Genomic DNA, 19383 nt, shown 5'->3' with positions numbered 1-19383 from the left:
AGTCCCCTTTGCACAAAAAGACCACCTCACACCCAACATGACTCTTAAGAATGAGGACAGTAGTGAAGACACAGAGCAGAACATTGAGAGGCAGATAACGTCTTATAACCTTTCATTAATTTGTCACGTGGGGGTGCTATTCACCAATGAAATCATAATTTATGCATGAATTCTGAGTACAACTGTGAACTCTTTTGTATTCTCACTTCAACAGTGATGCCCTCTGGTAGGCCAGAGACACTAACAATGAACTCCTCTCTGGACTTTCTAATTCTGATCTTAATGTTTGGTAAGTACATTTTATTAAAATTTTTGTATTATTTCAAAATTATAAAAACCTTCTTCAAAACATACAACTCTGGCCAAACCAATAAAACCAGTACTTTTTTCCCCCTACAGGAGAAACCGGCAACAATTCAGTCAAACAGACAGGCCAAATAACCATCTTGGAGGGAGCATCTGTGACTATGAACTGCACATACACATCCACGGGGTACCCTACCCTTTTCTGGTATGTCCAATACCCCAACAAACCTCTGCAGCTTCTTCAGAGAGAGATGATGGAAAACAGCAAAAACTTTGGAGTCGGAAATATTAAAGACAAAAACTCCCCCATTGTGAAATACTCAGTGCAGGTATCAGACTCAGCCGTGTACTGCTGTCTTCTAAGAGACATTGTGCTAAAAGCACAGCGGGAGCTATACAAAAACCTCAGTGGCCCAGAGGAAGTATGTAGTGAGGCTGGAAAACCCAGGTTGTAGAGCCTTGTTCTCTCTCTCACAGACAGTCCTGTTAAGACATTATTAGAAGATAAGGAAAATCAAAATCAGATGTAACTGCCTCTAATTCCAGGGCATAGGGGTTTCTTTGACAGAAAATGGGATCAGGGAAGAGGGTCTCAGATAATATCCCTGCTCTCAATTAGGTCAGTTCTCTCTTGTCCTTCAGGCTTTCTTGCATGATGTGTAGGAATTAGAATATGATGACTTGGATGTCAGTCCTGGTAGCTATGCAAATTTGGCCAAGTTAATTGATGTCTCAGAGCTTTAGTTTTTTTCATCTGTGAAACAGAAATAAAAATAATCAGACAAATTTAAGATGGAGATAAAGTGGAAAAAAGGTAGGTTAGAAGGGGCAGATTACTACTCAAAGCATTGCTGGAACTTCAAGTCCCACCATAGCAGTTCTGCTCTCTCACGGCAATCTCTCTGCCTAGTGCTGACCATCTTAATAGGGCTTGGCATGCCCACTGCTTTGTCATACCACACCACACCCCATGCCAGCCCCAGGCCATTATGATCAACATATCGTCTTTTCTCTCACAGGCTCCTACTCACACCACACACAAAAATTAACTCAAAGTGGGTCATAGACCTACATGTAAAAACTAAAATTGTAAAACTCTTAGAAGAAAACACAGGAGCAAATTTTCATGATCCTGGGTTAAGCAATGATTTCTTAGATGCGACACCAAAAGCACAAGCAATAAAATAGAACATTGATAAGTTGGACTTCAACAAAATTAAACTTGTTTATGCTTCAAAGGACACCATCAAGAAAATGAAATGATAACCCACAGAATGGGAGAAAACATTTGCAAATCATATGTACTATGGACCTGATGATAAGGGACTTGTATTTAGAATATATAAGGAACTTTTACAACTCAATAGTAGAAATATAACTCAAGCAGTGAGCAAAAGATTTAAATAGACATTTCTTCAACAAAGATACAAGAATGTCTAATACGCATATGAAAAGGTACTCATTATTAGTCATTAGACAAATGCAAATCAAAATCACAAGATACCGCTTTGCACTGAGTAAAAGGCTATGACTTTTTATAAAGGACAATAACAAGTCTTATCAAGGCTGTGAGAAATTAGAACCTTCATACATTGCTGGTGGGGATGTAAAATGATGCTATCACTTTGGCAAACAGTTTGGCAGCACCTCAAAATGTGAAACATAGAATTATCATATGACCCAGCAATTCCAGCCCTATGTATCTACCCACAATACATATGTCCACACAAAAACCTGTGCATGAATGTTCATAACAGCATTGTTTATGGTAGCCAAAAGGGTAAGTAATCCAAATGGATAAACCAGATATGGTATCTCTATACAATGGAATATTATTCAGCCATAAAAAGGATTAAAGTACTGACACCTACTACAACATGATGAATCTTGAAAACATTATGCTAAGTGGAAAAATCCAGATACAAAATGCCCATATTGTATATTTCATTTATATGAAATTCCAAGAATAGGCAAATCCAAAGTCAGAAAGCAGGTAGGTGGCTGCCAGAAGCTGGAAGAAGTGGGGAGTGGGGAGGAACTACTTAAGAGATGTGTGGGGTTTCTTTTGGGGAAAATATTCTGAACTAAATAGTGGTGATGGTTGCACAACATTGTGAATATACTAAAATCTACCGCATTATATACTCTAAAGTGATAAAAAGTATGAATTTTATGTTTTGTGCTTACCTCAATAAAAAAGAAGACAACCAAATAATCTAGATGTGATTACTAATGGGACAAGAAGCTCTAAAAAAATTAAATTCTTACTATTCCATTGCAAACAATTCCAAAGTATATGAAATATGGAGCCACCTGATAAAACCTATAGCAGTACGGGAAGGTATACTAACTCAGATTTTAACTAAAAATTATTAAAATGTTGACTGACACAAAGACAAAGGAGAATAGCAAAGATGGCATGAATCTTTAAGGAAATCATTAAAAAGTGGAAACTTTTTAATGAATAAAGTTAAAGTTTAAAGAAAATGTGAAAATGGAACATAAAAAGCATTTTAGAACAGTTTGGAGAAATGAAGATGGTAGGGTGGGGAGGAAGCTTAATTTACGTATCGAGGAAAATAGAATAATTTGTCAGAAAATAAAGAAGAGGTAGAGCACTTCGACTCCTGGTTTCATCCTCTATTCTTCATCAAATACAATAATTTTGGGCTGGGAGCAGTGGCTCATGTCTGTAATCCCAGCACGTTGAGAGGCTGAGGCAGGCAGATCACCTGAGGTCAGGAGTTCAAGACCAGCCTGGCCAACATGGCAAAAAACCCCATCTCTACTAAAAATACACAAATTAGCTGGGGGCAGCAGTGGGCACCTGTAATCCCAGCTACTCTGGAGGCTGAGGCAGGAGAATTGCTTGAACCTGGGAGGCAGAGGTTGCAGTGAGCCAAGATCATGCCATTACACTCCAGCCTGGGCAATAAGAGCAAAACTCCATCTCAAAAAAAAGAAAGAAAAAAAAGTATAATTTTCAAACTGGAGATGAAGAAATGAAAAATTATGACAGATGAAAAGATACTAAGAGAGAACTTAGATGCCTTCAAAATGATCAAGTCTTCTGGGTCATTTAAACTAATCCTCAATATATGAAAAGAGTTTGCAGACATGGTTGGCAAGGCATTGGGTGAATTTTTTGAAAACCTATGGAAAATGAAGGAAATCCCCAACTCATGAACACAGAAATAGTGGATTGATACCCAGCAAAATTCTAGAGCAGATTATTAACAGATAATGTGTGGGCTGTTAGAAAATAATGCAGTGATCAGTACCAAGCCAGAATGAGCTCACTAAAGACATTTTTAAAACAAGCCTGCTAAATTCAAAGGATTTCCATGGACTTTAAATGTGTCAAATATTTGCAAGACATTTAATAATTTGTGTTTCACTATATCAATGGGAAAAAATATATATATATTATCATTTGTTGAGTGTTGTGTTTATCACAGGCCCTATTGTACTATAGATGTAATAAGAACTAACATTTATTTATCAAGCGCTTAATGTGCATGAAGTGTTGTTCTAAGTGCTTTGCATACATTAATTCATTTAATCTTCACTACAACCTCATGAAGTAGGTGCAATCCTTATTAAAGATAAGGAAACTATCTTTAATACAGAAGAATTAACTAACTTGCCCAAGAACGCAGAGTTAGTAAGGGAAGACCTGGCATACAAATACAGGTTGACAAGCCCAAAGCCTGCATTCTTAAATTCTATACTTTGTTAACTCCCAATGTTATCTGTAATTCCCACCACAAAACTACAAGTTTTGTATTGTTATCCCCATTTTAAGAATAAGGAGGCTGAGGATTGGAGTACTGAATAGAAAAATCCAGTAGAATCTAGTAAGTAGTAAGACTAAGGCTCAAACCTAAGTTCATTTGAATCTAGACCGTATCCTCTATTCACTTCGCCATTCTGCATAATGCTAGACTTGGTGAATCCTCAGCTGAAAGAATGGCCGTATATAAATATACAATTTAGAAAAATGTCCCTATTGTTACACCTCATGATTTTATCCTTCACTCTGACCTGTTCACATTGATCTTATGTAAATTCACACAAGGTATGCCCATGCCCATTAAATGTACAAATAGCAAATTTTGAGATTGGTATATGATGATGATGTCCTAATGATATCCAGCTAATATGTTTATTTACAGCATAAATTAAAGATTGAAAATCATCTGAACAAACTGGAAAGATAAACTGAAACTGCCAACATAGAATTTAATGGAGATAACTATATATTTATACAGTAGTTTTATAAAAATGAGTTGTAATATCTGGAAGAAGGGATCCTGAATTTTTAGTATTTGTTGTGTAATGCACTCAAAGTAATTAAGGAAAAGATTTTCTGAAAGGATATTAGAAAGTCTCATAAAATCAATTTGTGAAAAATATAGCTAGGGCTCACAGAAAGAAGAAAATCACCAATTGGCTTTCTGAATCTTTCTGAATCTACTTTTCTCTGAATATATAATCTGTTCTCCTCCTGGGAAACCAGATTCCGCTGTAAACCTGTCATATTCTACTCCACAACAACTTCAGTTTGAACATACCCAGCTCTGTTTGCTAAGAGATGAGTCTGCTTTGAATCCCACAGGGCTTTAACGCTCTAGTTACACTAACTGCTGTTTCTGTACCTCTAGTTCAAATTAATGAGCATAGTATCTACCCAGATCCAACAAGCTATTGCCAGAAAAAGGAGGTTACTTGGTACAAGCATGACCTCTATGTCATCTCTTTAGAAAGAAATCCCCAAAGTGGAAAAGGACTACAAGCTCAAAATAATTCACCAATGTGATAAAACAACTGAAACTATCATAGATAACAATAAAACGAGTGGAAACCAGAGGAGTACAGTAATACCCTGACAGGGCAACAATATTTGAATCACATTTGAAGAGACATGAACAAACTGTAGCAAGTCTTAAAAAAAGAAAGATAAAACTAATAAAGTAGTCTGAAATAATACCATGTGCAGAAAGAAACAAGGATGTCACATAAAGAAACTAGAGATATTTATAAGTACCCCTTTACAAAAAAGAACAGATCTGGCCTTCAGTTTTCAAAAGATATAGTGTGAAATGCAGCTACTCTACTTGATCTATCATAGCTGGCTGAAGTCAAACAATCATCAGGTTTCTGTTCCCCCACATTACCCCCACCTTACTTCTAGGACTCCTAGTAGGAGGATGCTAAGTTTGGTTCTCTATCTCTATTGTGGGTGAGAGGGCTGTTTGTTTGTTTGTTTGTTTGTTTGTTTGTTTGTTTGTTTTAGAGACAGGGTCTTGCTCTGTTGCCCAGACTGGAGTGGAGTAACATGATCATATCTCACTGTATCCCCAAACTCCTGGGCTCAAGTATTTGACCTGCATAATAAATGTCTACGCCTCATGCCACTAGGTGGCAATGTGGGTGTTACATTTAAAAGATCATGGATGGTTCACTCTGCAGGTAAAACTGTAAATGCTCTTAAGTGTGCATTTCTGCTGCTTCTGATGGGCTGAGAATCCCCTTTGATTTCTAAAGTAAATGTAGAGCTGTTTTAAAAATAAAAGACTCCTTTGTCCAACTAACATATATTCCAAAATCCTCCAACAGAGACCTGTGTGAGCTTCAGCTGCCGTAATCATGGTGAAGATCCGGCAATTTTTGTTGGCTATTTTGTGGCTTCAGCTAAGCTGTAAGTTGGGGAGTTTCAGGACATGAGATATTTTACAAACTTCTGGGGAGGGGAAAGAAGGGATTCCAAGTGGCTAATCTGGAGTGCCCTCCTGAAAATGTGTAAATAAATGTGTATAAATGTTTCAATAATTGTAATATTCTGTATCTGATGATGTCTTTGAGAACAGGTGTAAGTGCCGCCAAAAATGAAGTGGAGCAGAGTCCTCAGGACCTGACTGCCCAGGAAGGAGAATTTATCACAATCAACTGCAGTTACTCAATAGGAATAAATGCCTTACACTGGCTGCAACAGCATCCAGGAAGAGGCATTGTTTCTTTGTTTATGCTGAGCTCAGAGAAGAAGAAGAATGGAAGATTAATTGCCACAATAAACATACAGGAAAGGCACAGCTCCCTGCACATCACAGCCTCCCAGCCCAGAGACTCTGCCATATACATCTGTGCTGTGAGACACAGTGCTCTCCAGGCACCTGGAGCCCGTACCTAAACTCTAAAGCTGAGGCATCATTTCTTACTCCTGTCTTTCAGATTTGTCTGTCTCTATCCTTGGTCAGATGATGTCAAATTTTTAAGTTTTTAAAATATAATATTCTCCTCTTCTAGACCATCTCTCTTCTCTACAACATCATCACCAAGTATGTTAACCAGACGATATGTGATTTTTACCTTGGAAGTAAAATACACAGGGTATAAAAATCCCGATTCTGCTACTTATTAACTGGATGATCTTGATCAAGTTACTTAACTTCTCTGTGCCTCAGTTTTCCCTCAACTATAAAAAGGAAACAGTGTTAACCATAGTACCTAAGCCCAATTCTGGGGATTACATGAGGTAATATACACAAAGTGCTTGACACAGTTCCTGGCACATAGTGTTACATAAAGGGTATCAATTATTGGTATTAGTTGTAGATGCACCATGAGTTTGCTGATACTCACTATGGGTTAATATCACAAATCATTGAAGAAGTATGTGGAATATAAATAATAAGCACCTTATAATAATTTTAGTTTTCAGATTCTTTCCTAATGACGTCCAGCACTTGGCCTTTTTAATAGTGTTGAGAAAAACAGAGAGTAGCTGTAGAAAACATAATAGAAGGATGACTCTATGGTTTGGTTTGTGGTGTGGAAATGAAAGACTGGTAAGAGATGCTTCTGGAGAAGCTCAGTGACTTCTTTGGAAAAAAGGCCAGGTTCTAAGTTTTCATGTGGAGATCTCTAATGGAAACTTGCATTTGTGGAAATTAATGAAGCAAAATATCAAACCCAGTGTATCTAAATCAATGGTTCTTTACATCCCCCAATGATTCTTTTCATTATTATTCCCAACCCCAGTGGAATTCTTATATCAAAACAAGTTTTATGATTATAATTGTTCTTATTACTCAACAACATTAATCATATATATTAAATTATAGCTACATTCTTTTTTTAAATCAAAGATTCTTTAAATCAAAATACTACCTGCACATATCTAAAAAGCTGATAGTATTATAAAGGTCTGTTCCTTCCTTAGCCCATCAAGAAAACAGAAATACCATGCTCTACCCCCACCTTCCAATTCAAATCCATTCTAGCAATTTCTAATTAATATGTATATACTCTTGATTTATCATTATTAAGCATTATCTATTGGCTTCCTTCTATGGCAGCATGCCACTACTCTTACCTTCTCAACATACTTGGGGTTGAGAAGTAATCAGAAGCTGGGGTTAAATAGACAGTCACTGCATATATGATTTGACCACATAAATATTGCCACTGTCTAAACAAAATGACAACTATAAGTATATTTCCTTTCTGGTACAATGTATTTTCTTAGTTAATAATTATACTTTTTTTCATTTATTCTATGTCCTATTTTTTCCAAGTTCTTCAACATAGTCTTAAAAATATTTATTAATAATTTATCTCAAATGCTTCAAACACCTTAATTTCTTTTTTTTTTCCCCTCAAGATTCCCTTTCCCTTGACCTCCATTGGTTTCCCTATGTGAACTGATTGCTCTATAAGCCTAAATGTGATTCTAGACATTTCAGCACCACTCCCCCAAGTTGGCTTTCTTGCATTTTGGATCTCATATCTTCATTTCCCAAAGACAAATAGTAGAGACAAAAAAGGGAGAGGAAGAACAAGGAGAAAGAGAAAGGAGAAAGAAACACTCTTGGGCTCACTTTGGAACAATGGGAGAAATAAATGAATAAATGGTTCCAGCCTCCCCCATGCCCTGCAGTATTGGGGAAAACCAGCCCCCAATATTTCACGTAGATTCTTTTCTATTTCCCTAAGTGTCAGCCGGTCTAAGAAATAAAGGGAAAGAGTACAAAAGAGAGAAATTTTAAATCTGGGTGTCTGGGGGAGACATCACATGTCGACAGGTTCTCTGATGCCCCCTGAGCCGTAAAACCAGCAAGTTTTTATTAGCAATTTTCAAGACGGAGGGAGTATACAAACAGGGTGCGGGTCACAGAGATCACATGCTTCAAGGGTGACAAAAGATCACAAGGCAGAAGGTCAGGGTGAAACTAGAATCACTAATGAACTTCCATGTCCCACTGTGCACACATTGTCAGGGTTCAAGAGCAGAGAACCTGTCTGACTAGAATTCACCAGGCTGGAATTTCCTAATCCTAGCAAGTCTGGGGGTGCTGCAGGAGACTAGGGCGTGTTTCATCCCTGTCTACATCTGCATAAAGGCAGACACTCCCAGGGCAGCCATTTTAGAGGCCCTGCCCTGGGAATGCATTCTTTTCCCAGGGCTGTTAATTATTAATATTCCTTACTGGGGAAAGAATTCAGCGATATTTCTCTTATCTGTTTTCGGTAGTAAGAGAAATATGGCTCTGTCCTACCCGGCCCACAGGCAGCCAGACTTTAAGGTTATCTCCCTTGTTCCCTGAAAATTGCTGTTATCCTGTTCTTAAGGTGCCCAGATTTCATATTATTCAAACACACATGCTCTACAAACAATTTGTGCAGTTAACGCAATCATCACAGAGTCCTGAGGTGACATACATCCTCCGCTTATGAAGATGATGGGATTAAGAGATTAAAGAAAAGACAGGCATAGGAAATCACAAGAGTATTGATTGGGGAAGTGATAAATGTCCACTAAATCTTCACGATTTACGTTCAGAGATTGCAGTAAAGACAGGTGTAAGAAATTATAAAAGTATTAATTTGGGGAACTAATAAATGTCCATGAAATTTTCACAATGTGTTCTTCTGCCAAGGCTTCAGTCAGTCCCTCTGTTCGGGGTCCCTGACTTGCTGCAACACTGCAGGAGGAAAAGTCTGAGGCATATTTCAAAAGGCTCTTCAGAAGGTCATGTCAGGATCAGGCACCAGTCATGCACATGGTGGCCAGCTGCATTATGCACCATTGCATTGGCTTTCTCCACTACCCAAATCTACTCCCTTGATCCCTCACTCCCGCTCTGTGAGATCACTTCCCAAAAATGCCCTGCTTGCAAACCTTTATCTCAGACTCATCTTTTAAGGGAATATAAGCTAAGACATGCCTTTTCTCCCTATGAACAGACAGGACACTGAGCCAGAAGACACAACATTGCCCGTCTGCTCTCAGTAGTGCCTTATCCCCTTCAAAAACCCTAGATACTGGCCTATGTAGCTGTTCCAGTGACTACTGACCACAGCTTCTCTATTGGTGATACATGTTCCTAGCTTCCTGTTTTTAAGAAGTACTGGACACACCTGTGTTGCTTTCCTGAAAGAAAGAGTGCTGAGATTGGAGGGTTCAAGTGGAATTACAGGATGAGACAGAGAGAAGATACAGGAGATGCTGGCCCTAACAGAGAGGGAAAACAAAACAAAACAAAAAACTGTTCTTATGAAATAAAATAAAGTCTTGTTCATCTGAGAGTCCACTGGTCTTTCCTGAAAGTGAAGACATTTTTCCATTGAATAAATGCACAAGTAAAAATCAAGAAAACATAAATATGGATAAAAGTTTCTTCATAGATTTGACAAGATTATTCAGAGACAGACTTCTTGGTCTCAATTTTCTCAGCATCCTCAGAGTTTACTGTGTGGACACTATGATCACAGAAAGAATATCAGATGCCAAAACTAGCAATTCAAGTTGTTTCTGGTAGAAGTCAATGCCCTCCTGTAATCAAATGAATGAACTAGTAGAAACCACTGCCTTGGTCAGTTTCCCCTCTCCTGTATCTGGCCTTCAGCACCTCAGTAGGTGCTTAGAGAGCACTTACCAGGCACCAGCTCCCAGCCGGTATGGGAATCATTAGAACTCTCTCCAGAGAAACTCAGTCTGGCCCAATGTTTCTGACTTCAAGCCTCATTTCCATGAATCAGACAGCTGGTGAAATTGATAGACCGCAAACTCCATGAGGGCAGGAACCAGGTCTTGGTCATTACAGTGCCCCTAGTGCTTAGCATAGTGCCTGGAGTCAGGAGTGTTCTCAATGATCTATGCTGCTTTGTCATCTGCACTGATAATGACAGTTTCTCGATGTCAAGGGCTGTGTTTTGTTCATTTTTGTATCCACAAAGGGATTAGCACTGTATTTAACAATAGTAGAAACTGAAGAAAAAATTGTGTGAAATTACATTTCCTCTTTGTCATCAGAAGTAACTTAGTCTTGCTGACTTTCTTTCTATGCCCTTGTGTGTTGCCTCTTTGTTTGCTTACTTGATTTTTTTGCCTCACTGAGAATGTAAGGTCTGTGAGGACATTGGCTTGTGTTTCTTCATCCCTGATATTTCTTTTGTAAGCAGCCCAATTCTGATATCTAAAAGGAGGCCAACAAGTGGTTTTTGGAAGAATAAGTGAATATTCTTCAATTATTCAAGTGGGCTGGGTACTTGCAACAGCTAATAGTGCAGAGCTGCAATTCTAGGCACTATCAGCACGTGTTTTAACTAACACATTATGTGGATTATTTAAAAACTTGAGGTATGTGATAATATAGTACTGATTTGTATTTTTACAAAGTCATATTTTAAAGCTCCATTCTTGCTCAGAGCTGAGCCATTAAAATAATGTGAGACATTACATTAAAATAATGTGAGACAGCAAGAATTCTAAAGCTTGATACCAAACCTATTCAGTAATGTGGAATAGAATTTGAGATCAGGAAAGAGGTGGTCCCACAACTGGGAATTAAAATCAAAATGGAGTTGAGCAGGTAAAGCTGCATGTCCAAAGGAACTTGATGGGAAAACTTGAATCTGCCAGAAATTTTATGCTAGATTTACAGCAGATCCTGTCAGATTCAAGCCAAACATAGAAAGATAAGCAGAAAACCTCCTTCATCACTGCCTGTGAAAGGATATTGAGTCCAAGAGACAAGTAGAGAAAGACCCTTATAGATTAGGACCCATTAATATACACTGACTTGGCAAACTGAGACCCAGAGGTAAGTACAGACCACAGGACCACCAGATGATTGACTCCCTTGGATCCTACTGGTGGCAAAAGCTTCCCCCAGTGTCCACTTCCACTGTACAGGAAACTACTTCATAGGACCTGAAAATTATATGGCAATATACATCAAAGAGTCCTTGCACTCTGACCCTGTAATTTCACTTCTAGAAATTTCTCCTTTCTTAATAAAACAATCCAATATATACAAAGATTTTTTTTTAAATGTTGGTGAGAGCCTTATTTAAATGAGTGCAGAAGGAAAAGAAACCCCAATTCTAACAAAGTAGTTGATTTAAAAACCGGGGGCACATTTGTCTAATGAGTATAACCACTAAAAATCATTTTATCTAAACTTCTGCTTCCAGCCACACTGAAGTAACAGGGACCAGATTTACTCTTCCACTTGAAACAACAGCAACCAAGAAAACTCCAGACAAATTACACAAATCAGCAATTTCCAAAACACGGTACGCCAAGCAATAAATGACCATGATCCTGAAAGATGGGAAACAAATGAGGCGAGCCCTAACATTGCAATAACTTATAGCCTTGAAAGAGTTTCTAGGCCACAGCGCAAAGGGGGAAAACTGAGGCAGAACCTGGTAGGTTCCCTGAGTTGAGGCAACAGAGCTGAGACGGAGAAGACTAAAGTAGCTAAAGTTCATAAGACAGAATATGCGAGAGGAGAGAGGGCCACAGAGAGGACCCAGAGATCTGCCGAGGGTGCCCTCAAGTATTCAGCAGAACGCTCATCTGCGCAAGCGTGTGGAAACTACCCAAGGGCGAGTGGCGGTGGCAGGGAAGAACCATTCAAAAGGATTAAAGGAAAGAGGGCCTCTTCAAGTATGTGTAGGATTTAGAAGACAGTTTATTGCTTAGCCATATATTTCTTAATACTTTAATTAATATTTCATACATTGCATTTTCTCTGGCTCTAGTCACTTATCATTGTTGTTCATTTTCAACAAAGAATCATTTCATATATTGAGGAAACAGACCTATCTGGCTTAGGTAAAGAGTAAAGGCAAGAGGCCAGGTGCGGTGGCTCGCATCTGTAATTCTGGCACTTTGAGAAGCCGAGGCGGGCTGATTACCTGAGGTCAGGAGTTTGAGACCAGCTTGGCCAACATGATGAAACCCTGTCTCTACTAAAAATACAAAAAATTAGCTGGGTGGTGCATGCTTGTAATTGCAGCTACTCGGGAGGCTGAGGCAGGAGAATCACTTGAACCTGGGAGGCAGAGGTTGCAGTGAGTGGAGATCTCACCACTGCACTCCAGCCTGAGTGACAGAGCAAGACTTCATCTCAAAAAAAAGAAAAGTCAAGACAAGAATAAGTATTACCCATGTGGCATGACCAAAGTTTTTGGTAAACTTAGCATTTTTTTTTCTGTTATCAGTAATACAATTACCCTTAAAAACTAGTTTTTATTTCTCATTCCTGAACTCATTTACATGTAATGTCAAAGTATGATAAATTCAAACTATGCTGACACCTGTAAGAATGTGGCTATATATGATATAAAGTCTTTATACTTTCATCAACTTCAAACCTCAGTTCTACTGTTATAATGATAAAGTTCATTTCACTATCTCTTGTGACCATTTAAATACTTCCACATATTTCCTCTCATTTTTTAACTTCTAAGGCTGAGGACTCCTAATTCTTAAGAATATTTCTGTTATCCCTGTAATTACTGTTGTGTCTCTCCAGGCATTCTTTTTTAGTGAACAACTGTCATTAATGGCTTCCAGAAAGGATTTGAACACCATCTCTACATTTATCATTCCAAGTGCTATGACAACTGCCTTACCAACTACATTTTCCAGGCTCCCTTGCAGCTAGAGTGCAGACTTATATTCAGCCAAGTCTTTGATTGGGAGATGACCATCTGAGGAACAGGCTAGGCAGGGGCATCCCTTTTCTTGGCTTAGGGGCAGTGGAGGCCACATGGTCTGGGTTAGGCAGCAGCATCTTTTTGATTGGGCCAAGAGCAGTAACTTCCTGTTTGGGCCTGTTTGGCTGCATATTCTGTTGCTGGCAGCACTGGAGGCAGCTGGCATAGGGATAGGACTGCAGTCTTCTTACAAGGCTGATGGATGGGTGGTTCTGGGCATCACTCCTGGAAGTCGAGCCTAGAATCTTTTTCTCCAGTCTGCCCAATGATTCTGTGAGCCTTCTGCCTCCCCAAATCCTGATCTTCTTACACTAGGTAAAAGGATTTCTTTTCTTTCTTGTCCCTTAGCATACAGACATCTCATAGAGTTTAGTCCCACCACAGCTTTCATTCTAGCATCCTTCAAGCTGAGTATCAGACTTGGTTAACTTTTTCACTGCAGTACACTTGGCTCATTTCAGTGAGGATGAGTTCATGTTTATAGTGATTTCTGGTTCCTTTGCTTGGAAATCCTAAAAGATAGAAAAGAGCCTCCAGGTGCTGCAGACACAGGCATGAGATATACTGAAAACTCTAAAAAAGTGTCTCTTGGAATGTTTCTTCATTACTTCACTAGGTTTCCTTCTAACCTTCAGAGCTAGTAAGGACCTTCAGTTAAAAGGGCCATTAAATTTCTAGTTTAGTTAAGAAACATTTTCCTCATTTCATGGAAGTGGGGAAGCAGTGCAGACTAAACTTACAGCTCACATCATATTGTTCTTACCAGTTCAAATCGAATCACGGTTTCTAGTCGCTTAGTTAACATTTATCTTTCTTTAAATCTTGATGAAATGTCTCTTCCTCAAGGAACACTTCTTTGCCTCTCAACCTAAATTTGTTCCCCTTGTGTTACTGTTTTAAAGAACCCTATAATTTCTATGTATTTCTGTGTGATTATTTATATAATATCTGTCCTTCCTATTAACCTCTAAGTTCCACTAAACACTCTGTTCAGAATAGTGCCTGTCACAAAGAAGTATGACAAATAGTGATGAATGAATGAATCTGAACCATCAGGCATGTACCTTAGTTTGTGTTGGACTATCCCTCAAGTGTAGATGTTCCTAGTGACAATCCCATTAATTCAAACACTGACCAGAGAGGATTGAAAACATAGCAGTGCTTTTGGAACTGAGGCTGTAGTCCAATATGAGTGGAGATAAAAAAATGAAGACTTTAAAAGGAGGTATCAACATGGAAAACTGCAGAGGATGTTTGTATACACAGTGGGCACAGCAGCAGCAATCACCTCCAAACTTGAGGTTCCAGGCTGAGGTGACAGATCACAGTGAACCAGACACTCTGGGACAATGGGAACACTTAGATTCCCGACACCGGAATTTGCTGGTTCTTCTACTAACGTTTAGTAAGAAATTTGCCTTACCCAAAGTCAGGTCTGGTCTTTGTCCCAGTTCCTGTGAGATAACCTCTGAAGGCTTAGAATTTCCTGAATTGTTGGCATGTCTTTGTAATTGATGGTGGGGTCCTTGGACCACACTTAATAGTTTCTGCTATTAAGACGACTCATTGTGGGGCTGGCTACACTCAGTGGTCTCAAGATGGGGACTGGCCATGCTAGAAAGACCAACCATATAACTTAGGGTGGAGAGTTTGGGTCAAAACCTAGAGACTGAGTTCAACCACACAGGCTATCAGTCATCCAATATAAAGAAGCCCCAATAAAAACTCTGGACACCAAAGCTCAGCTGAGTTTTCCAGACTGGTAATATTCCATGGGTATTGTCATGCCTTGATGCTGGGAGGGTAAATCATCCCTGAGGACAATGGAAGTTTCACATTTGGAACCCTACCAGACTCTGCCCTACGCATCTCATCCCTTGGCTGTTTTTAATGTATCCTTTCTCTGTAATAAATGAATCACAAGTATACTAGGTTTCAATGAGTTCTATCAGTCTTTCTAGTGAATTTTGGAACCTGCTTTAGAAAATACCCAACCTTGCCATTGGTGCCAGTAGTGAGAGTAGTCGTGCATGAACTTATCTCCCCTTCGTAGGGGAGATCTCCCCTAGTTCCTTGCAGTTGGGGGTAGAAGTCTTACGTAGATTTAGTCTGGAGGTCTATGCCCTTAACCTTGCTGCTTGGCTAACTCTGGGTAGCTACATTTTGTATTGAGCAACTCTATATGAATAAAAGAAGTTTTGTTCTTCTTTTATTAGATAGTTTTTTAAAAGTTAAAAGTAGGCAAGTCAACTGGTAATAAAGTAGACAAGTCACAAGGTAATTAAATGCCTACATTTCGATGATTACATGTGTTGCTTAGAACATATGTGTATGTGAGATCATCACGTTAAAATATTTCTAACACGAGGGCTGGCAACACCTAAGAATAATGATAATTAGTACTTGTCTAGTTCTTACTACTAACTGGTTTCTGTTCTGAATGTTCTACGTATATTAACTAATTTAATTCTCATAACAACTCTGGTTATTAGCCAGTTTTGTAGAAGCTGAAGCACAAGGAGGTTAAATACTTTGCCCTATGGCACACTCCCCAAATTTGAATGCAAACTATGTAACTCCATAGCTCATGCTCTTAACCAATGCCCCGTATAGCTCCCCAGAAGGCAATCTCTTGAAATTTCTCTCTGATCTTATAGAAAGGTGTTAGTAGACTAGTTATCTTAATTAACATCCAATCCTAATCATCTTTGTAGCAAAGTAATATTTTTATATAAACATGTCAGAGGCATTTGAACCACAGCAACTGTATCTTGAATAGGAGCTGGGTAAAATGAGGCTGAGGCCTACTGGGCTGCATTCCCAGGAGGCTAAGCCATTCTTGGTCACAGGATGAGATAGGAGGTTGATACAAGATACAGGTAATAAAGACCTTGCTGATAAAACAGCTTGCAGTAAAGAAGCCTGTTACAACCCACCAAAACCAAGATGGTGACAAGAGTGACCTCTGATCGTCGTCATTGCTACACTCCCACCAGCGCCACGACAGTTTACAAATGCTATGGCAATGTCAGGAAGTTACCCTATCTAAAAAGGGGAGGCATGAATAATCTACCCTTTGTTTAGCATATAATCAAGAAATAACCATAAAAATGGGCAATCAGCAGCCCTCAAGGATGCCATGTCTATGGAGTAGCCATATTCTTATTCCTCTACTTTCCTAATAAACTTGCTTTCACTTTACTCTGTGGACTCACCCTGAATTCTTTCTTGTGCAAGACCCAAGAACCCCCTCTTGGGGTCTGGATTGGGACCCCTTTTCAGTAACAAAGAGATGTGTATTTTTTTTCTGATAATACTTTTTTGCTTTGTTATCCCTCTCATGTTAGGCCAGCAGCTCAAGAAGTCCTGGTCTTCTTCCTGTATTGGAAAAGGGAGTTCACAATAAACACAAAAGAAGAAAGGATAAATTTGAAAATTCCTCTAGAGACAATAGAATGGAGAAAAAAAGGATTTTGAGTTTGGGTTATGACTTTTGAGTTTAAAAATAAATCTATGTCTCAAAAAGTTCTCTTAGAATATATGTGAATACAAAACCCAATTATGCAACCCTAGATTTAATGCAAATTTCTTAGTTTCTGGGAATTTCTGGGATGATGGAGACAAAGCAAGGAAGTAAGACATCGGTGAAGATCTCTGTGCCCATCTCCATACACCCTCCCAGCAGTGGGGTGGGAGGAGGCAATGTTTCGCCCCCAAATAGGATGTTAGGAATCTGAAACTAAAGGAGATTGACAACTAATTCCTCTTAGAAAGCCTGAGTGGCAATATCCTACAAGTTTCCACCAGGGCAGAGACAGCTGTGCAGTAGTACCAATAAGCTCAGAGAGCCCAAGACAGCCTGATTCTGTCAGATTGGAATTAGAGTAGTTGAATTTTTACATGCACACAAAAAGCATAGAAATTAACAGAGAGAGACTTCGTGGACCTGGATGGGTGTCAATATTATAATAAAAAGGGTGCAGAGCATTAGATTAATAGCCAGAGACCTACAGGGACTCAGACATCAGGACATTAGAAACAATAATGTCCCAGACTGGACCCTAAGCACTGCACCCCAACAGATGCCAATATGGGCCAGGTGTCCCCAACTGATGCCAGACCACCATTTAAGGCCTCTACATTTCACCCCAAGGATGGCGAGGAGGAAACCTGAACTGATGGAGGACATCCTGAATTGACTTAGAAAGTCATGATTTTACTGAGAAAACCCTGTATTTACTTAAAGCAAGCGTTCTGACACCAGGCAAAGTGGTTACTAGAGTTAGAAATTAAGCTGTTATGGAAAATAAAGCTGTCCTGGATTGCACATCTGAGTAAATTATAAAACATTTACCTGCTACATCTCTATTCACCAGATAGCGATGCTCAAGCATTCATCTGCCCCTACACAAATGACAAATGACCTTCACGTTTATTACATATCCCCTCAGGCCTAACTAGGGCTGTGTGCTGTTTCCAAGACCAAAATGTCACAACTGAAAACCACTCACCTGGATACTTACCATAAGAAATAGCTTGGATTAGTATGGAACTTGGTGTAACCCTCAAATATGGGAGTTTGTCACTAGAGGTACCAGAGGACCACTTTCTCTGTTAGGGGACCTTGACGACAGTATATTACAATGAAGGCAGTGATTGGCAAACAGCAGCTTCAAATAGGCATGCAAACAAACACTGAGAAACAGTAAGCACATAAGATAACTCATTTAGACACTTTTATATGCAGCATGTATAGGACTTAAAATAACATTTCCAAGTTAAACTGAAACCATTACTATGTAAATGCCATAGCCAAGTCAAATGAAATAGTAAATACCAGCCTTGCAAATTGATCTCCCTCAAGGGCACTCAAAAGAGTTAGACTGCCTGCTGCTCTCTTAGGAAATGTCCTCCTCTCTATCAATCATTTCTGTTCTGACATCAAACCCATTGACCAGCATATGTTTTGGAATTTCTGAACAATTGACTTTCAAGGACTCACATTCATTCCGCACTTTCTTAGAAACCTCATAGGAGCCACTGTTGCCAATAAAATAAAACACACACACACACACACAAACATTATAAATCTAACCCCAAAATGGGATTGCTTCAAAAGAGAATGGATACCCCCACTCCCTACGTTGTTTGTACACATCTGTGTTGATTCTCTCGGTGAATTGGCCCATGCAAGCAGGAGATCATCCATCAGCAGGTGTCACCAAGCGCAAGTCAGAATTGCTCAACAGAAAAATTGAGTCTTTTTTTATTCCCTATTGTCACCTACTAAAATGTAAGTTGCTTGTTGATCTCATCACACTGAGTTATGTTTCAGTGAAGTGTTGAAAAGGCCCAGCCTGCACATATTCTTGAAATTTTGAAATAATGGCTCAGTGAACAGATGTATACTTTCTCCCAACAGCTCTTTGTGGAAATCAATTTTTTATGAGCCCAAAGTATCTTTGATTCATTCCTGATTAAAAGTCAAGTTAAAACGAAATACCATATACTTTTTGAAAGACATTTTAGGAAGTATTGACACGAGGACTTTTGAGACTGAAAATCATGGGTTAACAATAAACCTTTGTTTGGTGAAACAAAAGAACAGTATAGGTCAGAGGTAAAAAGCACAGGCTCCAGGGCCAGACTCCCTGGGTTCCGATTCTTCACATTTCAGCGCTGTGACCTTGAACAAACTACTCCAGTTAATCACAACTTCAGTCTTTTTTAGAAAACGGGATATTAAATAATGGCTACTCCATAGGGTTGCCATAGAGGAAAATACAAGGTAGTATTTACATGTACATAAAACAGTGCCTGGCACAGAGCCAGTGTTCAATTAGCGCTAGCTATGTTTTGGATACAGGTAGATAAAAGAAGCATTTAATGAATAGTTACACGCCCATTAACATAAAACGTAAGCCACATCCATATGCTGTAGCTTATGGTGACAAAGTTTTCTGCTCGCCTATTAATTAAAAGGAGAGAAAAGCTTCCCTATAATATCGAAAATTTTATCCTAATGGTTCCAAAGGACTGTTTTCTGGGAATGTTTGCTACAGAAAC

The 19383-nt window shown here is 39.0% G+C and overlaps 1 long non-coding RNA gene and 4 gene segments (V, D, J or C); 4 read left to right on the top strand and 1 right to left on the bottom strand.

Moving 5' to 3' along the window:
- LOC117070008 overlaps positions 1–19383 on the top strand; it is a 677437-nt gene that overhangs the window by 423445 nt on the left and 234609 nt on the right.
- LOC117070016 overlaps positions 1–19383 on the top strand; it is a 705780-nt gene that overhangs the window by 480714 nt on the left and 205683 nt on the right.
- LOC117070040 overlaps positions 1–19383 on the bottom strand; it is a 405055-nt gene that overhangs the window by 209235 nt on the left and 176437 nt on the right. The window lies entirely within an intron of this gene.
- LOC117070011 overlaps positions 1–19383 on the top strand; it is a 387464-nt gene that overhangs the window by 218601 nt on the left and 149480 nt on the right.
- On the top strand, positions 5779–6758 carry LOC117070031. The segment is given in 2 exon segments: positions 5779–6007; positions 6177–6758. Coding segments are annotated over 2 exon segments (372 nt in total).

This window comes from Trachypithecus francoisi, unplaced genomic scaffold (assembly GCF_009764315.1).
Source record: "Trachypithecus francoisi isolate TF-2019V2 unplaced genomic scaffold, Tfra_2.0 Lachesis_group3, whole genome shotgun sequence".
In the NCBI taxonomy this organism is placed as follows: Eukaryota; Metazoa; Chordata; class Mammalia; order Primates; family Cercopithecidae; genus Trachypithecus; species Trachypithecus francoisi.
The sequence above is the reverse complement of the archived record's forward strand: the minus strand, read 5'-3'. Positions and strand labels throughout refer to the sequence as shown.